Source organism: Arvicola amphibius, chromosome 4 (assembly GCF_903992535.2).
Source record: "Arvicola amphibius chromosome 4, mArvAmp1.2, whole genome shotgun sequence".
In the NCBI taxonomy this organism is placed as follows: domain Eukaryota; kingdom Metazoa; phylum Chordata; class Mammalia; order Rodentia; family Cricetidae; genus Arvicola; species Arvicola amphibius.
Window position 1 is genome coordinate 8027679 of NC_052050.1, and position 19128 is coordinate 8046806.

Below are 19128 nucleotides of genomic sequence, written 5' to 3' on the forward strand. Positions count from 1 at the left end.
GTGTGTGGGGGGGGTAAATTAGGGGAGGTACAAACAGCAGGCAGGAGGCTCAGCTTTTAGAAGGCAGCAGCTATTAGCAAACACCAGTTACACCCAGCACTTTCCTGGCCACCAGGAGGAAAGTCAATGCCAGGCAGAGTCAGGTAACTCAGTAGAAAATGCCAGGCTGCTGGCTACCCACGGCGGTGTGACCTTGGGAAGGTGAGTTAAGCTCTCTGGGCCCTGGTTCTCTTATCTCTCAAATGGGAACAGCAGTTCCTATCTCCTGCCATTGCTGTGGGCTTGAAAATGTAAAATTCACACCACCACTACCAGTTGGGTTGCCTTACACAGGAGCATCAGCTTGGGGGTGTGGGACATCTTCATGGTTTACAGTAGTTACATGAGGAGCTGAACCCCAATACATCTCAGGGAATGAAACGTTGAACTGTGCACTAAGCTACTGATAATACTATGACAAACCCTGGGGAAAGTCTGCAGTCCTTGATTTAACACACACTGGGAAGGTGTCTGAGCTGAGTGCCAGTTTATAAAGAAATGAAGACAAGCCAGGCGTGGATTTCAAAGCCTGGGAGATTAAACAAAAAGACCCTCGGGTAACCAAATGTGCTAGCACAAGAAAGGAGACTAAGGCAGGGGGAATGTAAGTGCCAGGTCTGCTTGGGCTACAAAATGAGACCCATTAAAATTAAAATAGTATAGGTAATAACCAAGTAGATACTCAAAAATACCAATGATGGGGTGAGGAAGATGGCCCAGTAGGCCAAGTGCTTGCTGGCCATGAATCCCTGGCACCCGTGGAGAAACTGAGGATGAATCTGGGACCCTGGTACTGGGAGATGGAGGCAAGCAGGGATCCCCATGGTCATGACAAGCCAGTCTAGCCAATTGCTGAGTTCAAGATTTGATGACAGGCGCTGTCTCAAACGAAAGAGCTCAGACATGACTTCACATGTTCAGGCACACACACACACACACACACACACAATTTGGGTGGACCCACATCTAAATATAAATTTACTTTTGTGATATACCTTATACACTTAGCCTAAAATTAATCTTATACACTATTTTAATATTTTGTATGTGAAGTAAAGTTTTATCGTGTGTGGTCTTTCCACTTGATGTGTTACAGGTCTCAAAATGTTTCTGTCTGGGAACATTTGGGATTCTTTTTTTATTCTTTTAGGTCTCACTGTACAGCCCAGGCTGGCCTCAAACTTGGAGTCCTCTTTCCTTGACCTCCAGACTGCGAAGATCATAGGCATGTCACTTTTGGAGTTTAGCTTCACAGATTAGGGTGCTCAGGCTGTATTGCTTTGATTGTTGGAGAATTTATTGCACGATATTTTTTTTACATGCTTTCAAATGTTTTAGTTTTAAAGAAAAGATTAAGAAACACCCCCTCCCGACATCCACAAGACTTCCTAAGAGTCAGGCTCAGGCACAGTGATGAGCCACTGACCAGAGGGACCGGCCCTCAGGGAGGTGCAGCTAGAACCAGATGACGTGGGGGGATCTGAGGCTCCTCCACCTCAGGGCGCCTCCTCTCTGTGCTCCTGCAGATGAGGGGCTCTGGGACATCCTCATCAAGGACATCCCCAAGGAGGTAACTTCTTACACCTTCAGCATGGACATCCTGAAGCCAGGCGTGAGCTACGACTTCCGGGTCATCGCAGTCAATGACTATGGCTTTGGCACTCCCAGCAGCCCCTCTCAGTCTGTGCCAGGTACCAGCCTTTAGGGTGACCAATCAGAGTCCTTGGAAGAGGCTGATGACATACTTGGCCGTGGGGGGAGGGAGCGGACAGACTTTGGGCAGTGGAAGCATCAAGGTTGTCATCCAAATGGACTGTCTGTCTGTCCCTCAGTCCCTCGAACTGTGAACACTGGGTCCCAAGCCTGATGTAGCTCAGAGTTCCTAGGGAATGGAACGTGGAGGCCATGGAATAGTCAGGTCACAAACTTTGTTTCCATGGAAACCATTTCACCCCACTCCCAAAAGACAGCTCCCAGGCGGGCCATGGGCTAATCCTGGTTCCATCTGAGACCTCACTGAGTGGCACCCAGGTGGGCCATGCTTACTGTCTCCCTTCCCCTCCCCTTTTCTTTCATTCCTCTCATCTAGTTCAGCTCTGGGTCCATACAGGACACTAGGCCTACACCCTGGTCACTCACTGACCACTGAAATATAAAGGTAGAAATTCAACTCGTATTGTGCTTCCACTCTCTAGTGGGGCATTAGCAACCCAGCTCCTCTTTTTACCCACATACTTTCTCCTATGCTCAGATGACAGCACCAAATTATAGAAAACAAAGAGCCTGAGACAAGAATAGAAGAACCATCTCCTCATTGGAAGTGACATGGATTAGGAGTTTCTGGGTACAGGAAGCGAATTACTAGGGGGCTTTGGTAGAAAGGGAGCCCTACCTGGCAGAGGCATTTTAAAAAAAAAAAAAACCCACATGTGATCTCTCTCCCAACTTCCCTGGCTTTCTGTCATCAGTCAAAAAAGAAAGAAAGAAAGAAAGAAAGAAAGAAAGAAAGAAAGAAAGAAAGAAAGAAAGAAAGAAAGAAAGGGAAAGGAAAAGGAAGGAAGAAAGAAAAACTGCAATTTTGAGCGTAGCTTTCCCAGACTTTCTAAATGCCAGAGAAGCATCCTTTCCTACAAAAATTAGTCTGTCTATCAAAGTCTCTTTCCCTAAGGGAAGAGAGTGAAAAACAAAAGCAGCTAACATACTGCTATTCTTTCTTCCTGATCCCCTGACAGACATCACTAATCAATCCCAGCACTATTCCTTGATAAATCCAGGGGATTCTTAATCAATTAAACCATAAAACTCTGCTCGAAACAGTCCTCCAGGCAAAACTTTGCTTACAGATCAAAGCTGGAATTCTGAGTACACAGGCCCCATCTATCCATAACATCCATGAACAGTTGGTGGAACCCCAAATGGAACAAGAAAGTCTGTGGCAGGGGGATGTGGAGTACCCTGGTCCTGATGCTGCCCTACCCCCATTGCAGCCCAGAAAGCCAGCCCCTTCTATGAAGAATGGTGGTTCTTGGTAGTCATAGCTCTTGTGGGCCTCATCTTCATCCTGCTTCTGGTCTTCGTACTCATCATCCGAGGTCAGAGCAAGAAGTACTCCAAGAAGACAGACTCAGGTAAGCCAGCCTGCACCCCCTAACAGCAGGCTTGACTCTTGAGGGTCTTCTTCCCATTGGTGGAGGGGGGTAGGTCTCTTTCCTGGCGATGCATCTTCTCAGGTGAAACAGCGAGGAATTCCTCCATGCAACCTCCAGCTCTAATCTGGGTCTTGATGCTAACAAGCATGAAAAAAGGAGCATGCAGGCTAAGTGAGAGAATGGAGCTGAAAGGAATGGCTGCGTTGTCTGATGGGTACCAATCCCCACCACCACCCCATCCTTAGGAGGCAATACCAAGTCAGGAGCCCTCGGCCATGGGGAGATGCTGAGCTTGGATGAAAGCAGTTTTCCCGCTCTGGAGCTCAACAACCGGCGGCTGTCCGTAAAGAACTCTTTCTGCAGGAAGAATGGCTTGTACACCAGGTACTGTCCGTCTCTCTGCATGTGGGGGCAGAGGACAGAGGCTTGAGGGCCTCTTGTGCCAGCAGGGGAGGAGCATGGAACATGCAATGCCCGCTTGGCGTTCCACGTCCAGGGAAATAGCATCCAAGCTTCAGGGCTGCCAATGGTCAGCAGAAGGTCATGAAGGACCCCAGCAGCACCCCCAGGGGTCTGTGTTAGTGCCACCAAACCTAGCCACAGCTTAGAGAATGTTAGAAAATCCATGAGGAGGTGGGTGGGTACTAACAGTTCTGCTGATGGCTGCAGAATGCAGAAACATACAGCCTTGTGGAAGCCAGCTTACAAATGTTTGGAGTCAGTTGCACTAGTAACTGGTCTTATGTCTCTGGTCATATACCCCAGAGACAAGCTGGACCCAGCTGAAGCACCCAGTGGGAGGTACCAGGGACTGGACCTTTGTTGCTTATGCCTTCCTTGGCAAGGGAAGAGTAAAACCTTCTTCCCTGAGCTTGACTTACATCTGTTTGAGGGTGTCCTCCTGCCACCATCTTTCAGCCTCTGAAAACAGCATGAAAAGGCCTTGGGGTATAACTCATCTGGCAGAGAACTCGCCTGCCATGCATGATGCCCTGGCTTTGGTCCCTAACACTGTGGAAACTAGATGTGGTGGCCCATACCTGTGATCCTGGCAGGTACTTGGGAGGCAGAGCCACGAGGATCAGGACTTGAAGGGCATCCCTGGATTCCATAAAGTTTGAGGCCAGCCTGCATTGCATATGACCCTTTCTCAAAAGCCCCAAACAATGAAAAAAGTAGAGGCTCTGGGTGTGAGCCAATTCCCACTCCTGACTTCTTCATGTCTCCAGTCTCTCCTGGATTTGCTTCCCTGGAGCCATCAGGCTGCCCATTTACAAGGGCAGGGAATGCTCCTGGGGCCCGCCTGCTCCTCCTCTGATAGGATCCAGGCAGTTGTATGCTTCCAGAAGCTCAAAGGGGGTTGGGGCCACAGCCAGAGGGACTCCTGTTTCCAGCCTCAGCCATATTGACATTCACAGCTCACTGGAGGCAGGGGGGGGTGGGGGGGGCTGTTGGAGGCGGGGCAGCTTCTTGAGGGAATTTCACAAAGCATCTTTCTGTCTCCTCTTGAAGGGGTAAGCCAAGGGGGCGGAGGGGAAGGCTGAGGGCGAGCGGGCAGGCTCTCATCCCTCGCCAATCCAGCCTTCCAAAGAAAGAGGCATTTGAAGCTGTGGTTAACTCACCCAAGGCCACCATGGCTACCACAGCCCCACTGAACAAGCTCCTGAGCCTGCCACAGGGAACAAGGGGACATTTTACCCATGGCCACACCTCCCCTTGTCCCCTTGCCTCTCCTACTCATAGGACACACACATAGAGGTTCACATGTTCCTGTGCCCCCATGAGAATGAGAAAAATCTTGTTTTCACCAGACCAAACCCAAACTGAACCTGAACTGTTCTCACAGTGATGTTGTGTGTGCCTGGGCACACAGACACACATACCGTTTGCCCTGTATGGTCAAGAACATTAACGTGGCATCCTTTTTTCTCCCTCCTCTCCCTCCATGCCTCTCTCTATAGGGCCTGGGCTGACACAGTGTGGCTACAGGGAGGAGGAACCCTGGACGGAGGGGCTTGTAGCCTGTGCTCCTCCAGACCTGTCTGAGACTGCCTCTCTGCCTCACTCCCTTCTCTCCCTAGGTCCCCTCCCAGGCCCAGTCCAGGCAGTTTACACTATTCTGATGAAGATGTCACCAAGTATAATGACCTCATCCCAGCCGAGAGCAGCAGCCTGACAGAGAAACCCTCGGAAATCTCCGACTCCCAGGTGAGGGGCACAAGGGTTCAGTCGGTGCCTGGACAGGTAGTGTGGCTGCAATCAAATGGGGATGAAGGGATGAACAGTGTCTTATCACACAGCCAACCTTCCTCCATCCCTCCTTCCCTCCCTCTTCCTCCCCCTCCTTCCCTCTCTCCCCCTCCCTTTCTTCTTTGGCTAGTGTTATAAAGACCAAAGGGCCTGGAGAAGCTCTCCAGAAGTCATTCATAGGTCAGTCACCACCACTTCCTGCCCTGCTCAGAGTTTGCCCCAGCGTGGTCACCTGAGACTTCAGAGCCTGGTCTCTCACACTCACCAAACTACCTCCCCCGCCCCCTGTCCTGGGGGTTCTCAGTAACTCTGACTCATGAGGAACCTTGGTACCGAAGATAAAGAGTTAACTAAAGGAGCACAGTGTGGGGGAGGGCTAGGGCCAGGCAGTGGTGGTACAGGCCTTTAATCCCAGCACCAGAGGGATCTCAGTGAGTTCGAGGGCAGCCAGGACTGTTGCACAGAGAAACCCTGCCTCAAAGAACAAAACAAAACAAAAAGAAGGAGGAGGGGGAGGGGCTAGGCATGTTGTTCATTGGATAAGAGTACTTACCTAGCATGCTAAAAGTTTCCCAATCTGTCCAGTGAGACATCTAAAGGAACCAAACATTCATTTCTGCTCCCTCTAGGTCATGTTTACAAATAACTTGTAGAGTTTCTAAAAAAAAAAAAAAAAAAAAAAAAAAAGGAAGAGGAAATATAATCAAGCCCACCATTAAAGAATAAATGCAAAACGTGCTCTAGGCACTAACGCTATTCCCACACCCTCAACACTGCTACCCCCCTCACACCCTCCCACATCTCCACAGAGCTTTGCTTGCACATTTGGATGATAGTCCCATCTCCCCACAGGGCCGCAGTGGGGATATGTTCATTTGAAAGGCAGCACTGGGCTGTGATATGATACCTAAACCTGCAAGGAGTCCACTCTGTCTCTTAGCACCCTGTGACTGGGAGGGTCCTTAGTAACCCTTCACACGCACAAGGCGGGTAGCGTGGTACACTGAGCGGGCTGAAGTTGAGCCACAGGCTTGGGAGAAGGCACAAAGCGGGAATCAGGTCTTTCAGGTTTTCACAGTGTTCTTGAAAACCAAGCATTTGGCTTTAGTGCCACTGTAGAGAACCCAGGTTCCAGGAAGCTGTGCTAGAATCCTGGCATCTCAGAGACAGAAGTACCTGGGAAGACACCGAGACCATGGTGTAAGAGAACACCTACCCCATGTGTAGCCCTTGCATCCTTTAAGATAGAAACTATTTGCCTAGCTGTTGGTAAATAGCCAGATCCCCAAGCTCTTAAGTGTCATCAAAGGGACCCCAGGCAAGCAGCTTTGCCGCTCTGTCATTACCAGGAACACAGGGCCCTGATTCATCTAGATGGCTTTCTTCTATACTTCAAGGATTGGCAGCCATGGGAACTCTGTTTCTGCATTATCCCTGGGCTTAGGGCAGCTCCAGCAGATTCATAGAGGGTAGAGCTGTCTCTGATTTTTCTCAGATTTTCCTGCCTCTCTGGTCATGGGAATGGAACTTAGGGTCCCCCAGATGCTAGGTAAGAATTTTACCCCTGAACCACATCACTGGCCTCTGGCTCATTTCTTGAAACTACTCTCAGGGCACGGTTATGATGGAGACATGGCTGTGACCGCCAGGTGCTCCTTTGGACCTGCAGGGTTTAGACCTGCAGCAGGTGCAGCAGGTGACCTTATTCCTCTGACACCCTTATTACAGACATCTGGGAACCCTCCCTCCGAGAGCTCTCTGGGTTATCAGTCAGGATCAAGAGTGTAGCATATCCACCCCAATGATTGTCCTGGGTAGATGACAGATGCGGGCCCCTGAGGAACAGCAACCACACCCCCTCAGTGTCATTGGCTTTTAGAAAATCACTGCCTCTTTGGTCTGTCCCCTCCCTCAGGTCTCCTGTGCATGAGCCTGTATTGGCAACCTGGCTGATACTGTGAGTCAGGCCTCTCAAATCCCGTTCTCCAAAGCTGGTGCAAATGCATCCCGCCTCTCTCCTGTGAGATAGTTATAAACAAAGCATCTATTTGATTTAAAAATAAACATATATGGTGAGAGGCAGTGTGAGAGAGGCCGCCAAGTGTGATATGGGTGAAGGGCCAGAGGAAGAGACTGGCTCTTCCCAAGGACCCAGGGCTAGCGAAAGGAGCCCCGAGCACAGTTAAGGCACGCGCAAAGAGATTTGCCTGTGGCGTGTTTGATGGACAGTCTCAAAATGCAGCCTGGCTGCATTCCAACTCCATTTTCAAAATAACAGTAGGAAAAAAAGAGCGTATTTAGCACACAAACACATGGCAGTGGAAAAGAAATGCCGAGCCCACCGCGTGTGCCTTCTGATTTTGAGCTTCAGCTCCTAACATGGTTGGGCGGCTTCAAGCTCGTTTGAAAAGAATTAAATCTATGTGGAAAAGTATAAAGAAAATGTGTTGGACCAATCATATCCTATATGACATTTATTGAGTGTGTGGAACACTTACTAGGTGTCGGGATGGGCTCCAAGAATTGGGGGTGAATGATACTGCTTGGTCCTCATAGTCCCTAGACTGTACTGGTGGCATTATGATCACTTCTAGACTGATACAATAATTGAAAGAGTGAGTAGGGGTGGGGGTATCATACATAACCCCCCCTCAACAAATCCAGAACCCCCAACTCCCTTTTATACCATCCCTAGTACAACTTGACGTAGGTCAGGCACATTGAGGAACTCAGTGCAGACTCAGAGTCTTTGCGATGTCCCTGTTATGGTCTTGAAGGCTACCTGTGCATAAGGAACCACGTGTTTCAGTTCTCGCCCAACCATCACCGGACCAGAATGACTAACTGTAGGAAGAAAGGGATGTCCGAACTTCTCTCTGTTTCCTGTAAGGTTTGAGGAAGTTGAAGCAAGGAAAAGAGACCTGGGGGAAAGGTCACTGCCCAAAGGCATACAGTAGAGGGATGCAGGAGGTGGTGGCAGGGGTCCCAGAAGAAGCTGGCATTCAGTCTGGTGTATACAAGTCTGGGCCAGGCGCAGAAGGAGCCATGTGGGTCTGAGTCAGGTACATGGTCCCCTTCCTGCATGGCCTCTGCCTGCTGCAAATGTCTAGGATGCTTCTGTCCAGTTTTGTTTCTTGTCCATCAATTGGGCCATCCCTGGTCTAGGGTCAGCTAAGGTTTTGTCTGTATCTCATTCTCCTTAGCCCAAAAAGAAAGATCTCTAGGGCAGAAAAGCTTGCAGATGGCTTTTCCATGCTAAGCCCCCTGCCTTATGCATCTCATTTAGCGCCCAACAGCCCCACCGTGGTAGTGGGTTGATCTCCCACGTAGCACTTGGGAATGCCGAGACTTGGAAATAGAGATGTCAAGCATCTAGCTCTTGGTCAGAGAGCTCAGGAAAACAGGTCACTGAGACTCCATCTACATCCTGCTGACCCTGAGGACAACATCCACCCCAAACCTACCTCAGGAAGCTCCCTCAAGGCCACTGACCACAGACATCCCTGACAGCTAGGCAATGTAGGCCGTCACTTTACCTGCAAGGGCACAGGTTGGGAATTCACATTGACATTGTCTAAGCTGATGTTTTTCAAGCTGTTTTCCCTCGGGAAGCCCAGACCTCTGACAAACGATCCCTCAAGGGGACATCAGTGGAATCCTCTGACGATTCTTAGGAGCCCCTTTAGCATGGAGTCACCCTAGCCAGCTCAGATCCCCAAGGCTGCAGCCCCTGCAGAAGGCAGCAACTCTGCCTCTGAGGTCAGCACATCCAAGGGGCAGGGGCAGAGCACTGTGCCCAGAATGTGGTCAGGTAGGACAGAGCCCCTGGGACCCCAGATGAGGGGATGAGGGAGGGAGTCACTTCCAGTCTCTTAGTCTCTGAAGGACCTACTTGTGTCCTCAAAACACACACACACACACACACACACACACACACACACGTCTGCCTGGTCTCAGATATCAAACATGTCTCAAAGCCCTGGGTCAATCCTCATCCTACACCTTTGGAGATGAGCAGAGAAGCAAGGGGCTTTGTCTCCTCTTTTGGGTTTCAGCTTTTTCTCTGGGGTTAGCTTTCCATCTGGGTCCCTCCCCCACTCCTATCCCCCAGCCTGGCATCTGCCCTCCTGCTCATGAGACCCGGGAATTGCTGATTGAATGGCTCTGAAGAGCTGTTAAGAGGCCAGGGAACTGAAACAGTCGCTTGATGGCCTGACAGGCTGGGCCCTGAAAGCCCCCTTTGTGCTTGCCCGCTCCTGGGAAGCTGCATTCAGTTCCTGAGAGAGAGCTGAAAGCTGTCATTGGAGCCCCTGGTCCCCCTCGCACTCCTTCTTCCCACCCCCCACCCCTACCCTGAGAAGAAACAGATGTTCAGGGAGGTGGAGGCGGGAACTGCTCTGTTTGTCTGAGGCAAAGACCACCCCCCCTTCCTCCTTGGCCTTGGGGAGCTGGGGGAGGGGCTGGCCAACAGCTCCGACCCCACCTCCTGGGCACCCTCTCTTCTAGCCTTCCCATCTGTCAAGGCTGCTATCCCAGAGGGCCAAGCATCCAGTAGGTGCTCAACAGATAGCCACCGCTTGTCTGTAGTCTGAGGTGATGTAGACGAATGGGCTTTCAGATTTGACCCCAGAAGAGCCAGAGAGGACCCACCCCATCCCCAAACCAGGCCCACCTACTGTGGGTTAGCAGGGGCGGGGTGGCTGCCCGATTCTGGTGATAGCACTGAAGCAGCCTCCAATCCCTGGCTCCTCCTGATCTCTCCAAAGGGGGCTCTGAGTCCTCCCACTGAAGCGCTGGCCCTGCCCCTGTCTTTCTCCCCAATAATACCATTTACTTTACCCTTGCCTGCTTTGACTCCTTTTGACTGATTGGCAGCAAGCTACCATTTTACAGACCAGTCCCCCAAGCTGAAAACCTGAGTGGCAGCTATAGACATGCTTAACTAGCAAGGGCCAGGACACCACCTCTCACCCCAGAGGCTCAGGCATTATAGGAGTGGCACATACTGATCTGGGGCTTTTCCTCAATGACTGGGCTATGGCATCACCCATCCCACTCGAATCCCCAAGACTGCAGCCCCTGCAGAAGGCAGCAACTCTGCCTCTGAGGTCAGCACATCCAAGAGGCAGGGGCAGAGCACTGTGCCCAGAATATGGCCAGGTAGGATGGAGCCCATGGGACCCCAAATGAGGGAGGGGATCACTTCCATTCTTTTAGTCTCTGAAGGACCCACCTCTGTCCTCAAAATACACACACACACACACACACACACACACACACACACACACACGTGTGTGTGGATTGGGGCTAGCCAAAATTCTAGAAGCCTTAGAAATGGTGGCAAACTCTTTAAGACAGGAAGCTAGTGGAGAGACCTAACCTGGTACTCCATACCCCCAGACCCTTCTGGAGGAGAGATACTCTACCCACCCACCACTCCCACCCTACCCCCACCATCACCCCCAGCCTCCCTCCTCGGGGCATTATTAGCCTGGCCTCAGCATATGGAATCCTCCTGTCTATATGTCTTTTGTTCTGGGTAGGCAGCTGGGCAGACACACACACGCACTCACGGCTCACATTGTGCTGCCTTGAATCCATGGAGAATTGACTGAGGGTCTGTTCATTGTAGGCTCTACCCTCCTGGGGAAAATGGCTACTGAAGGGGGCTAAGGGGAGAAGCTGGGGCTGCAGGGGTGGGTAGGAGGGGAGGGATAGAAAGGAGGGGTGAGCCAGAGAAGTAAATTAGCAGATGTCTGGGGAACATTTGTCTCCCTGGAAGGCAGGGGGCTCTCATTCCCCTCTAGGAGTCCAGGTGGGAGTAAGGGCAAGTTAAGAGCAAGTGTGGGTTTCAGAAAATCAGGGTGATCTGAGCTGAGGTCCCTGCAAAACCCTCCCTCCCTCTCTCTCTGCACTTGGTCCACTTCAGCACTCAGCAACAGCCCTTACATCACGCATGCCCGTGCATCAGTACAACAGGGCTTCAGCACACAGTCAGTACATAGTACCAGAACCTCCACATCAGCAGTTCTCACTGGGCCTCAGGGTCCGCATTCCTTCACACAGCATCGGTACTCACACAGAACAGATGCGGACACGGCATCAGTACCCATGCAGCTTGAGTACTCACACAGCAGTCGCAGAATCAGTGCTCACTCACATGGCATGAACTATCACTCAGCACCAGTACCTGTGAAGCGTCAGTACTCACCAGGCACCAGTGCCCTGCAGCAGTGGCACTAATGCATCAGTACTCACCAGGCACCAGTGCCCTGCAGCAGTGGCACTAATGCATCAGTACTCACCAGGCACCAGTGCCCTGCAGCAGTGGCACTAATGCATCAGTACTCACCAGGCACCAGTGCCCTGCAGCAGTGGCACTAATGCATCAGTACTCACCAGGCACCAGTGCCCTGCAGCAGTGGCACTAATGCATCAGTACTCACCAGGCACCAGTGCCCTGCAGCAGTGGCACTAATGCATCAGTACTCACCAGGCACCAGTGCCCTGCAGCAGATGCATCTGTACTCACACAGCACCAGTGCCTACAGCAGATGCATCTGTACTCACCCAGCACCAGTGCCCTGCAGCAGTAGCACTAGTACCCACGTAAGACCAGTACTCACAACACCAGAACCCATAGAATCAGTACTTGCACAGCATGGACATTCACATGGTGACGGTTCCCATGCAGCGTTAGTGCTCACAAACACCAGTGCTACATGGTGTCTGTACTCTGGCAACATGCACACTGAGGCAGCCTTAGCATTCTCCTAGTGGAAGAACAGAGGTGTGAACACTCGTTACAGAGATGCCAGGTCAGCAGCTCCTGCCTCCCCAGGAGCACCTGTCTGAGAAGACACCATAGCTTTGCCTCTCTTGAGGGTCTAGATGTCACAGAAGACTTTGTCCCTAGAACACTTTGTGTGCTCCATCTCCTGTGTCTCAGGGAACAAAGCCACCTCCAGTTTCTCCACTGTCAAACAGAATGCAGTGGGTCACCCCAAACTCACTGGTGTTGCCCAAGTTGGGTTTTGTTGGCAGCACTCTCCCTGACATGTGTGTTTTACTTAGATTGGCTAAAGTAGTGAACTGGGCAGCTAGGGACACTGGTGGGCAGGAGTGAGGAAGGCAAAGCATTGGCTGGGGAGGAGCCAGGCAGCCTTGGTGGCATCCTCTGACTGCAGTCGCTAAGTGTGCCTTCCACGATCCGAGCTGGTCTCTTCCCCTGAGTCTCCATCTGTTGTCTTATTCCCTCTCAAAACATTGCTGGAAGCTGGGAATGGGGGAGGAGCGGGTGATAATTTTAGTTCCACAATTCGGAGTTTACAATTCAGATTGACTTGTCTCCTGCAGAAGACGCATGTGCACAGAACTGCAGAATGTCATAGCAGAGTTAAGAATAATTGAATAGCTTATGGGGGGCAGGGAGGACCTCCAAAGTCATCACAGAAGAATTTGGAGCTTTTCTTGACATTTAAAATGCTTTTTTATGTGATTCTGTGATATGTGCGTACATATGAATTTAGGAGCCCAGAGAAGTCAAAAGAGGGCATCGGGGTCCTTGGAGTTAGAATTATGGGCTGTTGTGAACTGCATAACATGGGTGCTGAGACCCAAACCCAGATCCTCTGGAAGAGCAGGAGATTCTCTGACTGCTAATCCATCTCTCCAGCCCCGTTGATACGATTTTCATGACGATTTCCTGACTTCAGCTTGCTTTTATCCTCAATCACGTACGGGTGGGCACCTGTATTTTCACTGCCCCGGGGTTTTCCAACTCTTAATCTAGCTCAAACTTAATCTCTTGTCACAGAGTACAGGGTGGCCCAGGTTAGAATGTTTCTTGGGGCTGGAGAGATGACACAGTGGTTAAGTGGTTCTCTTGCTGAGAACCCAGGTTCAATTCCCATCACCCACATGATGACTCTCAACTGTCCATAACTCCAATGCCCAGATTCATTGTCCTCTTCTGACCTGTAGACACCAGGCACACACATGGTATACAGCCATACATCCAAGTAAAGCACTCATACACATTAAATCAACCTTTAGAAAGAATTGATAGAAAGCATCTTGTCATGGATGGTCAGGGTTCAGAAATGGAAACTGTCCTTAAAATCATTGTGCTAAGTCAAGGACACCAGATGTAGCTGGGAATGGCATCTGTGATCCCAGCACTCAGGAGGTTGAGGCATGAGGATTGTCAGACCCTTGAGGCCAGCCTGGGATATATGGAAGGTTCTAGACCATCTTGGGCTAAACAGTGAGGCTGTTTCTCAAAAATTAATGAACTAAAAGAAGACACTAGACATAAAATTATATAGTGTAGACCCATCTGTATGGAGAATCCAGAACAGGTAGGTGTTCCTAAAGAGAAGTGTGGTTGTGTTGGGGAGGTGGGGGGATAGGGAAAGAGGGCTTAATAGATCCAGGGTTGTACTTTTGCGTGATCAAAATACCTGGAGCTGGATAGACCTAATGGCTCACTGTGTCACAGACTAAACAGTGGTGAATGGCTCAATTTAAAATGGTTGACTTTATGTTAAGTGAATTTTATTTCAAGTGGGAAGAATAAAGATTAGGGTTTGAGTGTGTTGGTCTGTCTGTCTCGGTGGTATAGATCTGAAATCCTAGCTATTATGAGGCTAAGCAGGAAGGATGCAAGTGAGTTAAAGGCCAGCCTAGGGAAACCCTGTCTCAAAATGAAAAACAAGAAAGGGGGATTGGGTGTGACTCAGTGGTAGAACACTCTCCTAGCATGAGTGAGGCCCTGGTTTTCAAGCCTTAGTACCACAAAAGGAAAAGATGGTCTTCTGGTCCTGGACAACACTTGATGGTAGACATCTCATACTGGCTCTCCCTGAAGGGAGAGGGAGGGGGACATGAAGGGACACTGTGGTAGCCATGGTAGCGAGGGGTTGAGATGTTCAAGATCCAAGGCTTGAAAGAGGAAGAACCGAGAATGGATCCAGAAGGCTGTGCCTTTGAGCCCTGACAAGGACGCTGACACCCCTGGTTCTCTGTCCTCCTAGGGTAGCGACAGCGAGTACGAAGTGGACACGAACCCCCAGAAAGCCCACTCCTTCGTCAACCATTACATCAGTGACCCCACCTATTACAACTCGTGGCGGCGCCAACAGAAAGGCATCTCTCGGGCCCAGGCCTACAGCTACACAGAGAGTGATTCTGGTGAACCTGACCATGTCACTGTCCCCAATAGCAACAGCACCCAGCAGGGCAGCCTTTTCCGGCCCAAGGCCAGCCGGACTCCAACGCCCCAAAATCCCCCAAACCCCCCAAGTCAGCAGAGCACCCTCTACCGTCCCCCCAGCAGCCTCGCCCCTGGTTCCCGGGCACCCATAGCCGGGTTCTCATCCTTCGTTTGACATCAGAAGAGGAAATAGGATGAAAGAAACGACGCCAAAATCCTCCTTTGCCACTTCTCAAAATGCCTGCCAGAAAACACACAAGAAACCCCCACCAAGACATCGGATCAACTTTTCACCTCTCGAGTTTATTTTTCCAGAGATTCCGGGGCCAGCAAAGCCGGTGTGGAGGAGGCGGGGGGAAGAAACCCATGGGACTTGGACATGTGTGACCTGCAGCAGCTTCACATCCTTGGGGTCCACTGTGCAGTGCGGAGGGCTGGAGACCAGTCACTTCTACCGAGGACAGAGGGGCTTGGGACTCTGGAGAGAGGGGGCTATAAGGCAGGTGGGGCTGAGGGATGGAGATGCAGCTGACTTTACCCTTCCCTGTGGGCTAGATCTTGCTGTCCTTGCTCCTCTGCAGAAAGGATGGGTGTCCCCAGAGGTGAAGCCTGCCTGTTGTCTCTGGCTCTCCCTGGCAGGTGTCCTGTGGCCTTGCCAGCCTCCTGCCCTGCCTCAACACCCTCCAAGGGCTCACCTCCCTTGTTCAACTTCTCCAAGGAGCATTTGGTTTATGGGAGGTGGGGGGAGAAAAAGCAAGGGGTGAGAATCCACTTAGCAACTTCCTCATTCCTGGGGGTGGAAAAAGCAATTTAAAAAAAAAAATTGTGAATTCAAGGAAAGAGGGCCTGAGGGCTAGGAGAGAATTCTTACACAGCTGCATAACTGAGCCCTGCCTCCTGTTGTTTGGATTCACTTCCCTGAAAGCAGATAAGGAGAGGTGACATCTGGGAATGTCCCCTAAGGTGCTGGCTCCACACTAGGGCAAGAGAGGTGTCCTGCAGGAAGTCAAAGGTGCAAGGATGAAGCCTCCACTGTTTTCTTCCCACCCACCAGCCCAACACAGAGAAAGGGAATGGGGTCAGGGTGTGGGTTAGGAGAGGAAGCTCAGCTCAGCCCCCCTAGCTGCACAGGAAGGTTGTATGCTCAGATATACCATCCCATGCCCTCTGAATGTACACCTTCCTGCTAACCACGCACCTGCCCCCATGAGCCTGTAAGGAAAAAGAGTCCAGGAATTCCTCCCAAGAGGATACCCTGGGACTTCTTCACCCAACATTTTCACTTCAAGATATGTGCGCCCCATGTCTCCTCCCACAACACACAGGTGCCCAAAGGGTGGCCCAGTCCCAGGTCCTGAGGCTTTACAAAGAATCAAAGATCACTTGAACCCCTTCTAACATCTTCCAGGCTAGGTTCAGAGAAGCCAGAGCTGGGATGAACCCACAAGGGGCCAGACAAGAAGCTCTGTTGGAACTGGACACGGCAGTTGAGACGCCTGGTCAACCAGGAGAGGCGGGTCAGATAGGATCAAGGGACAAGAATAGCTGAGGGGAGGGAACGCTGTTACTCCCTGGAATGTTCTGGAAAAAAGCCACGGGGCGGGGGGGGGGGGCTGAACTTCACATCAGCTTTAAGCGTCTAAGGCAAGGGTTTGGGGAGGAGGTTTTCTGATGTCCTGGGCTGGCTGAGGTCCTTGGGGACACTAACCAGCCCCCTGACTGAGGCTCAGCCTACTGCTGGGAACGCATGACTACCTCCTTCAGAGGCTCCAATGGGGCATGTCCAGTTCAATAAAGGACCAGCTTTGCTGGGAGTATACACTGAAGTTACTGCTGGCCCTATTGAGAGGCCCAAGTAGGGAGCCTATGGCTTTCCTCAGCAATCCCTAATTAGTCACTGCTAGTTCTCACTGGTCAGGGAGATGTGAGTCAGAGGCCTTAGTAAAGGACACAGACTACTGGGGGGAGGAGGGGAGGCTCCTCCCTACACACCTGCCCCCTAGGATAGGTGAACAAACGAGGAAATGTCAGAAGCCAGGCCAGCAGGCAGGTGACCCAACTGCTGTTTGTGAACAATGGCTTTTCGCAGTGACCTCTTCTAAGCAGGTCCTAAAGATCCTAAGCCAGGAAGTACAGCCTTGTTCCCCAAAGGACAACAAAGGGCCAGAGGCCTTGCCCACCTGGGGAGTCAGGTTCCCAGGCCTACCTTGGACTTTGTCAGTCAGCTGGACCCCAACCCCTTCAGCATCTGGTATCACCAGAGCCACACATATGCAGACGCTGCCTGAGCTCGCACTGCCACGCTTACTTTCTGTCCTTCATGACTGTTTCAAACTGCTTCATCATTTTTCCCCCTGTCTTTAGAGGCTTTAATCATTGAAGGATGTTCCCAGTTTACATTAGGGAATTATTAGCCTAGCCCAGCCCAGTGAGGGAGCGTTATAGAGGAAGCAGGAATTGTTGGGGTTTTTTTCTTGTTTCTTTAAAAAAAAAAAAAAAAGCATTTGTGTGTGTGTGTGTGTGCACGTGTGTGCGCCTGTGTGTGTGTGTGTGTGTGTGTGGTGTTGCACATGACAGCAATTTTCCTTTGCCTTTAATGAATCACCTGGTGCACTGAGATCCCCTCCCCCTTCTGTGTGCTCATTGGAACCCTTGCTAATGTCCATGTGCACATGCAAAAGTGTGCTCGTGTACAGCATGGAAAGATATGCACAGAACATACATGGATGTGTGGTAGCAAAGGGCCTCTTGCCACGCCTCTGATGTGCCTCATCTCCATGAGGCACGGGTAGCCTGGGTCACTGGCATTTGGAGTATCACTGGGACCTATTGCCCAAGCAGCTGGGCGCATCACGAACTGTAAGTCCTTGATGAGCCTAGGATAAAAGTCTCCATTCAATCACTACCTGCCCAGGGGAATTATTGCCTCACTGCCCCAGTCACATCTGGACACCTAGTAGGTTTCCAGCTGTGGAGCTCTCGGTTGTTTTATGACATCTCCGGGCCCATGTTTACATTTCTGCTGGGCAGTGGAAGGTCCCAAGGATTCCACCCAGACATTGTGGTGGGTGCCCACCCTGTGTAAGGCAGAGTTTTCAATTTCCTCCGCCATTAAGACCAGGGTTACTGTCTTGTGACTCTGTGAGAAACAGGTTCACAGAAGGACATGCCTAGCTTGTCCTTTTGGTGTTGCCTCTCTGTGCCCTGAGGAAATCTGCAATGTATTCAGAAGCCCACGCTTAGCATGCTGGGGCTGCTCTTTCCTCTCCTGGCAGTGCCTCCTGCATTCTTGCAGGCTCTGCACCCAGATTGCCAAGACTAACCAAATAGCCGCTCTGGGTTCCAGAAGCATCTTCCTCCAGAGAGCTGCAGGGAGTTTACAAACCCACGCTGCCTCTCCCAGGCCCTCTCCACCCCAAACCCGACACTGCCATGAGTCAGAGGGAACAAGAAAGCAGCCAGGCTGCCTCACCAGCCCGTGCGCCTTGAGGCCTTCTGTCTTTGTTGTCCATGCCTGTCCTGGACAACTTTTCTAAGGGTGCCAGAATCTCGCAGTAGGCAGGCCTAGGCAGGGGCTCCCCTTGCCTTCTCAGGCGGCACAGGGAAGGTGCCACGTTGTACAGCCAGCCAGGTGAGCCATCAGCAGGGGAAGAAGGGGACCCACAAACAGCCACCACCAGCTCCTGAGTGCCTCTGTGGTCCCATTCAGGGACACCAACCCTAACCAACACCTTGAGCACAGGTGCCCCACCCCCTTGGGATAGTTCCCCCCCCCCCCCCCCGCTCCTCTGTTTCCATAGAACCAAATCCAAAGCATTTAAATGTGTTACCTTTCTTCACCCATATAGACTCCCAAAACGAAACTCCATACAAATCTTTATTTTTTGATTTAAAAGCTATAATGAAAAATTATGGGGAGAGTATTCATTATGGCAGGTGTCTATCTGTAAGAAAAAAAAGTATATATCTATATGTCATATAGCTTGTTAGCAAGTTTATTTTTTAAAGGAAAGGTAAGAAAGATTGATTTGAAATATATACCATGAGAAGTCCCATGTCCTGTCAAACTGTCAGTATTTTATAAATAAACTTTTTCTTTTGGAGTTGTGAAGTGGCCGTCCTTCTCCTCACTAAAAATCGTGTTCCTCAAATGTTTGCTATTTCTAACCACGTGGGGATTGTACAAAGCGAGCCAAGGGCAGGAACCTCTGCCCTGTTAATTCATCAGCAGGTGGTGTCAGACCTTTAAACAAAAGATCCTGCTTTAGGCTGGGAATGTAACTCGGTGGTAGGACTCAGTCCAGCGTGCAGGTTGAACCCAGGTTCAATCTCGGGAAGAACGTGTTGTTTTAAGTTTGGGGGATAAGAGCCCCTCAGATATGTGATACAGCTGATAACTGTCAATAATGATGGTAGCAGGGGGTTGGGAGAGATGTCTTGGTGGTGGTTAGGAGCGCTTGTAGCTATTGCTGAGGT

General features: G+C 50.8%; 1 protein-coding gene across 1 annotated transcript in view; it reads left to right on the plus strand.

Annotated features, from left to right (window-relative positions):
* Sdk2 (sidekick cell adhesion molecule 2) overlaps positions 1 to 15010 on the plus strand; it is a 117197-nt gene extending 102187 nt beyond the window's left edge. Inside the window, exons 38-42 of the mRNA XM_038327313.1 lie at positions 1566 to 1730; positions 3027 to 3167; positions 3434 to 3572; positions 5282 to 5396; positions 14474 to 15010. Coding sequence (XP_038183241.1) covers positions 1566 to 1730; positions 3027 to 3167; positions 3434 to 3572; positions 5282 to 5396; positions 14474 to 14827 — 914 coding nt within the window. The 3' untranslated portion in view covers positions 14828 to 15010. The remainder of the gene's footprint in view (positions 1 to 1565; positions 1731 to 3026; positions 3168 to 3433; positions 3573 to 5281; positions 5397 to 14473) is intronic.
* The last annotated feature ends 4118 nt before the right edge of the window (positions 15011 to 19128 follow it).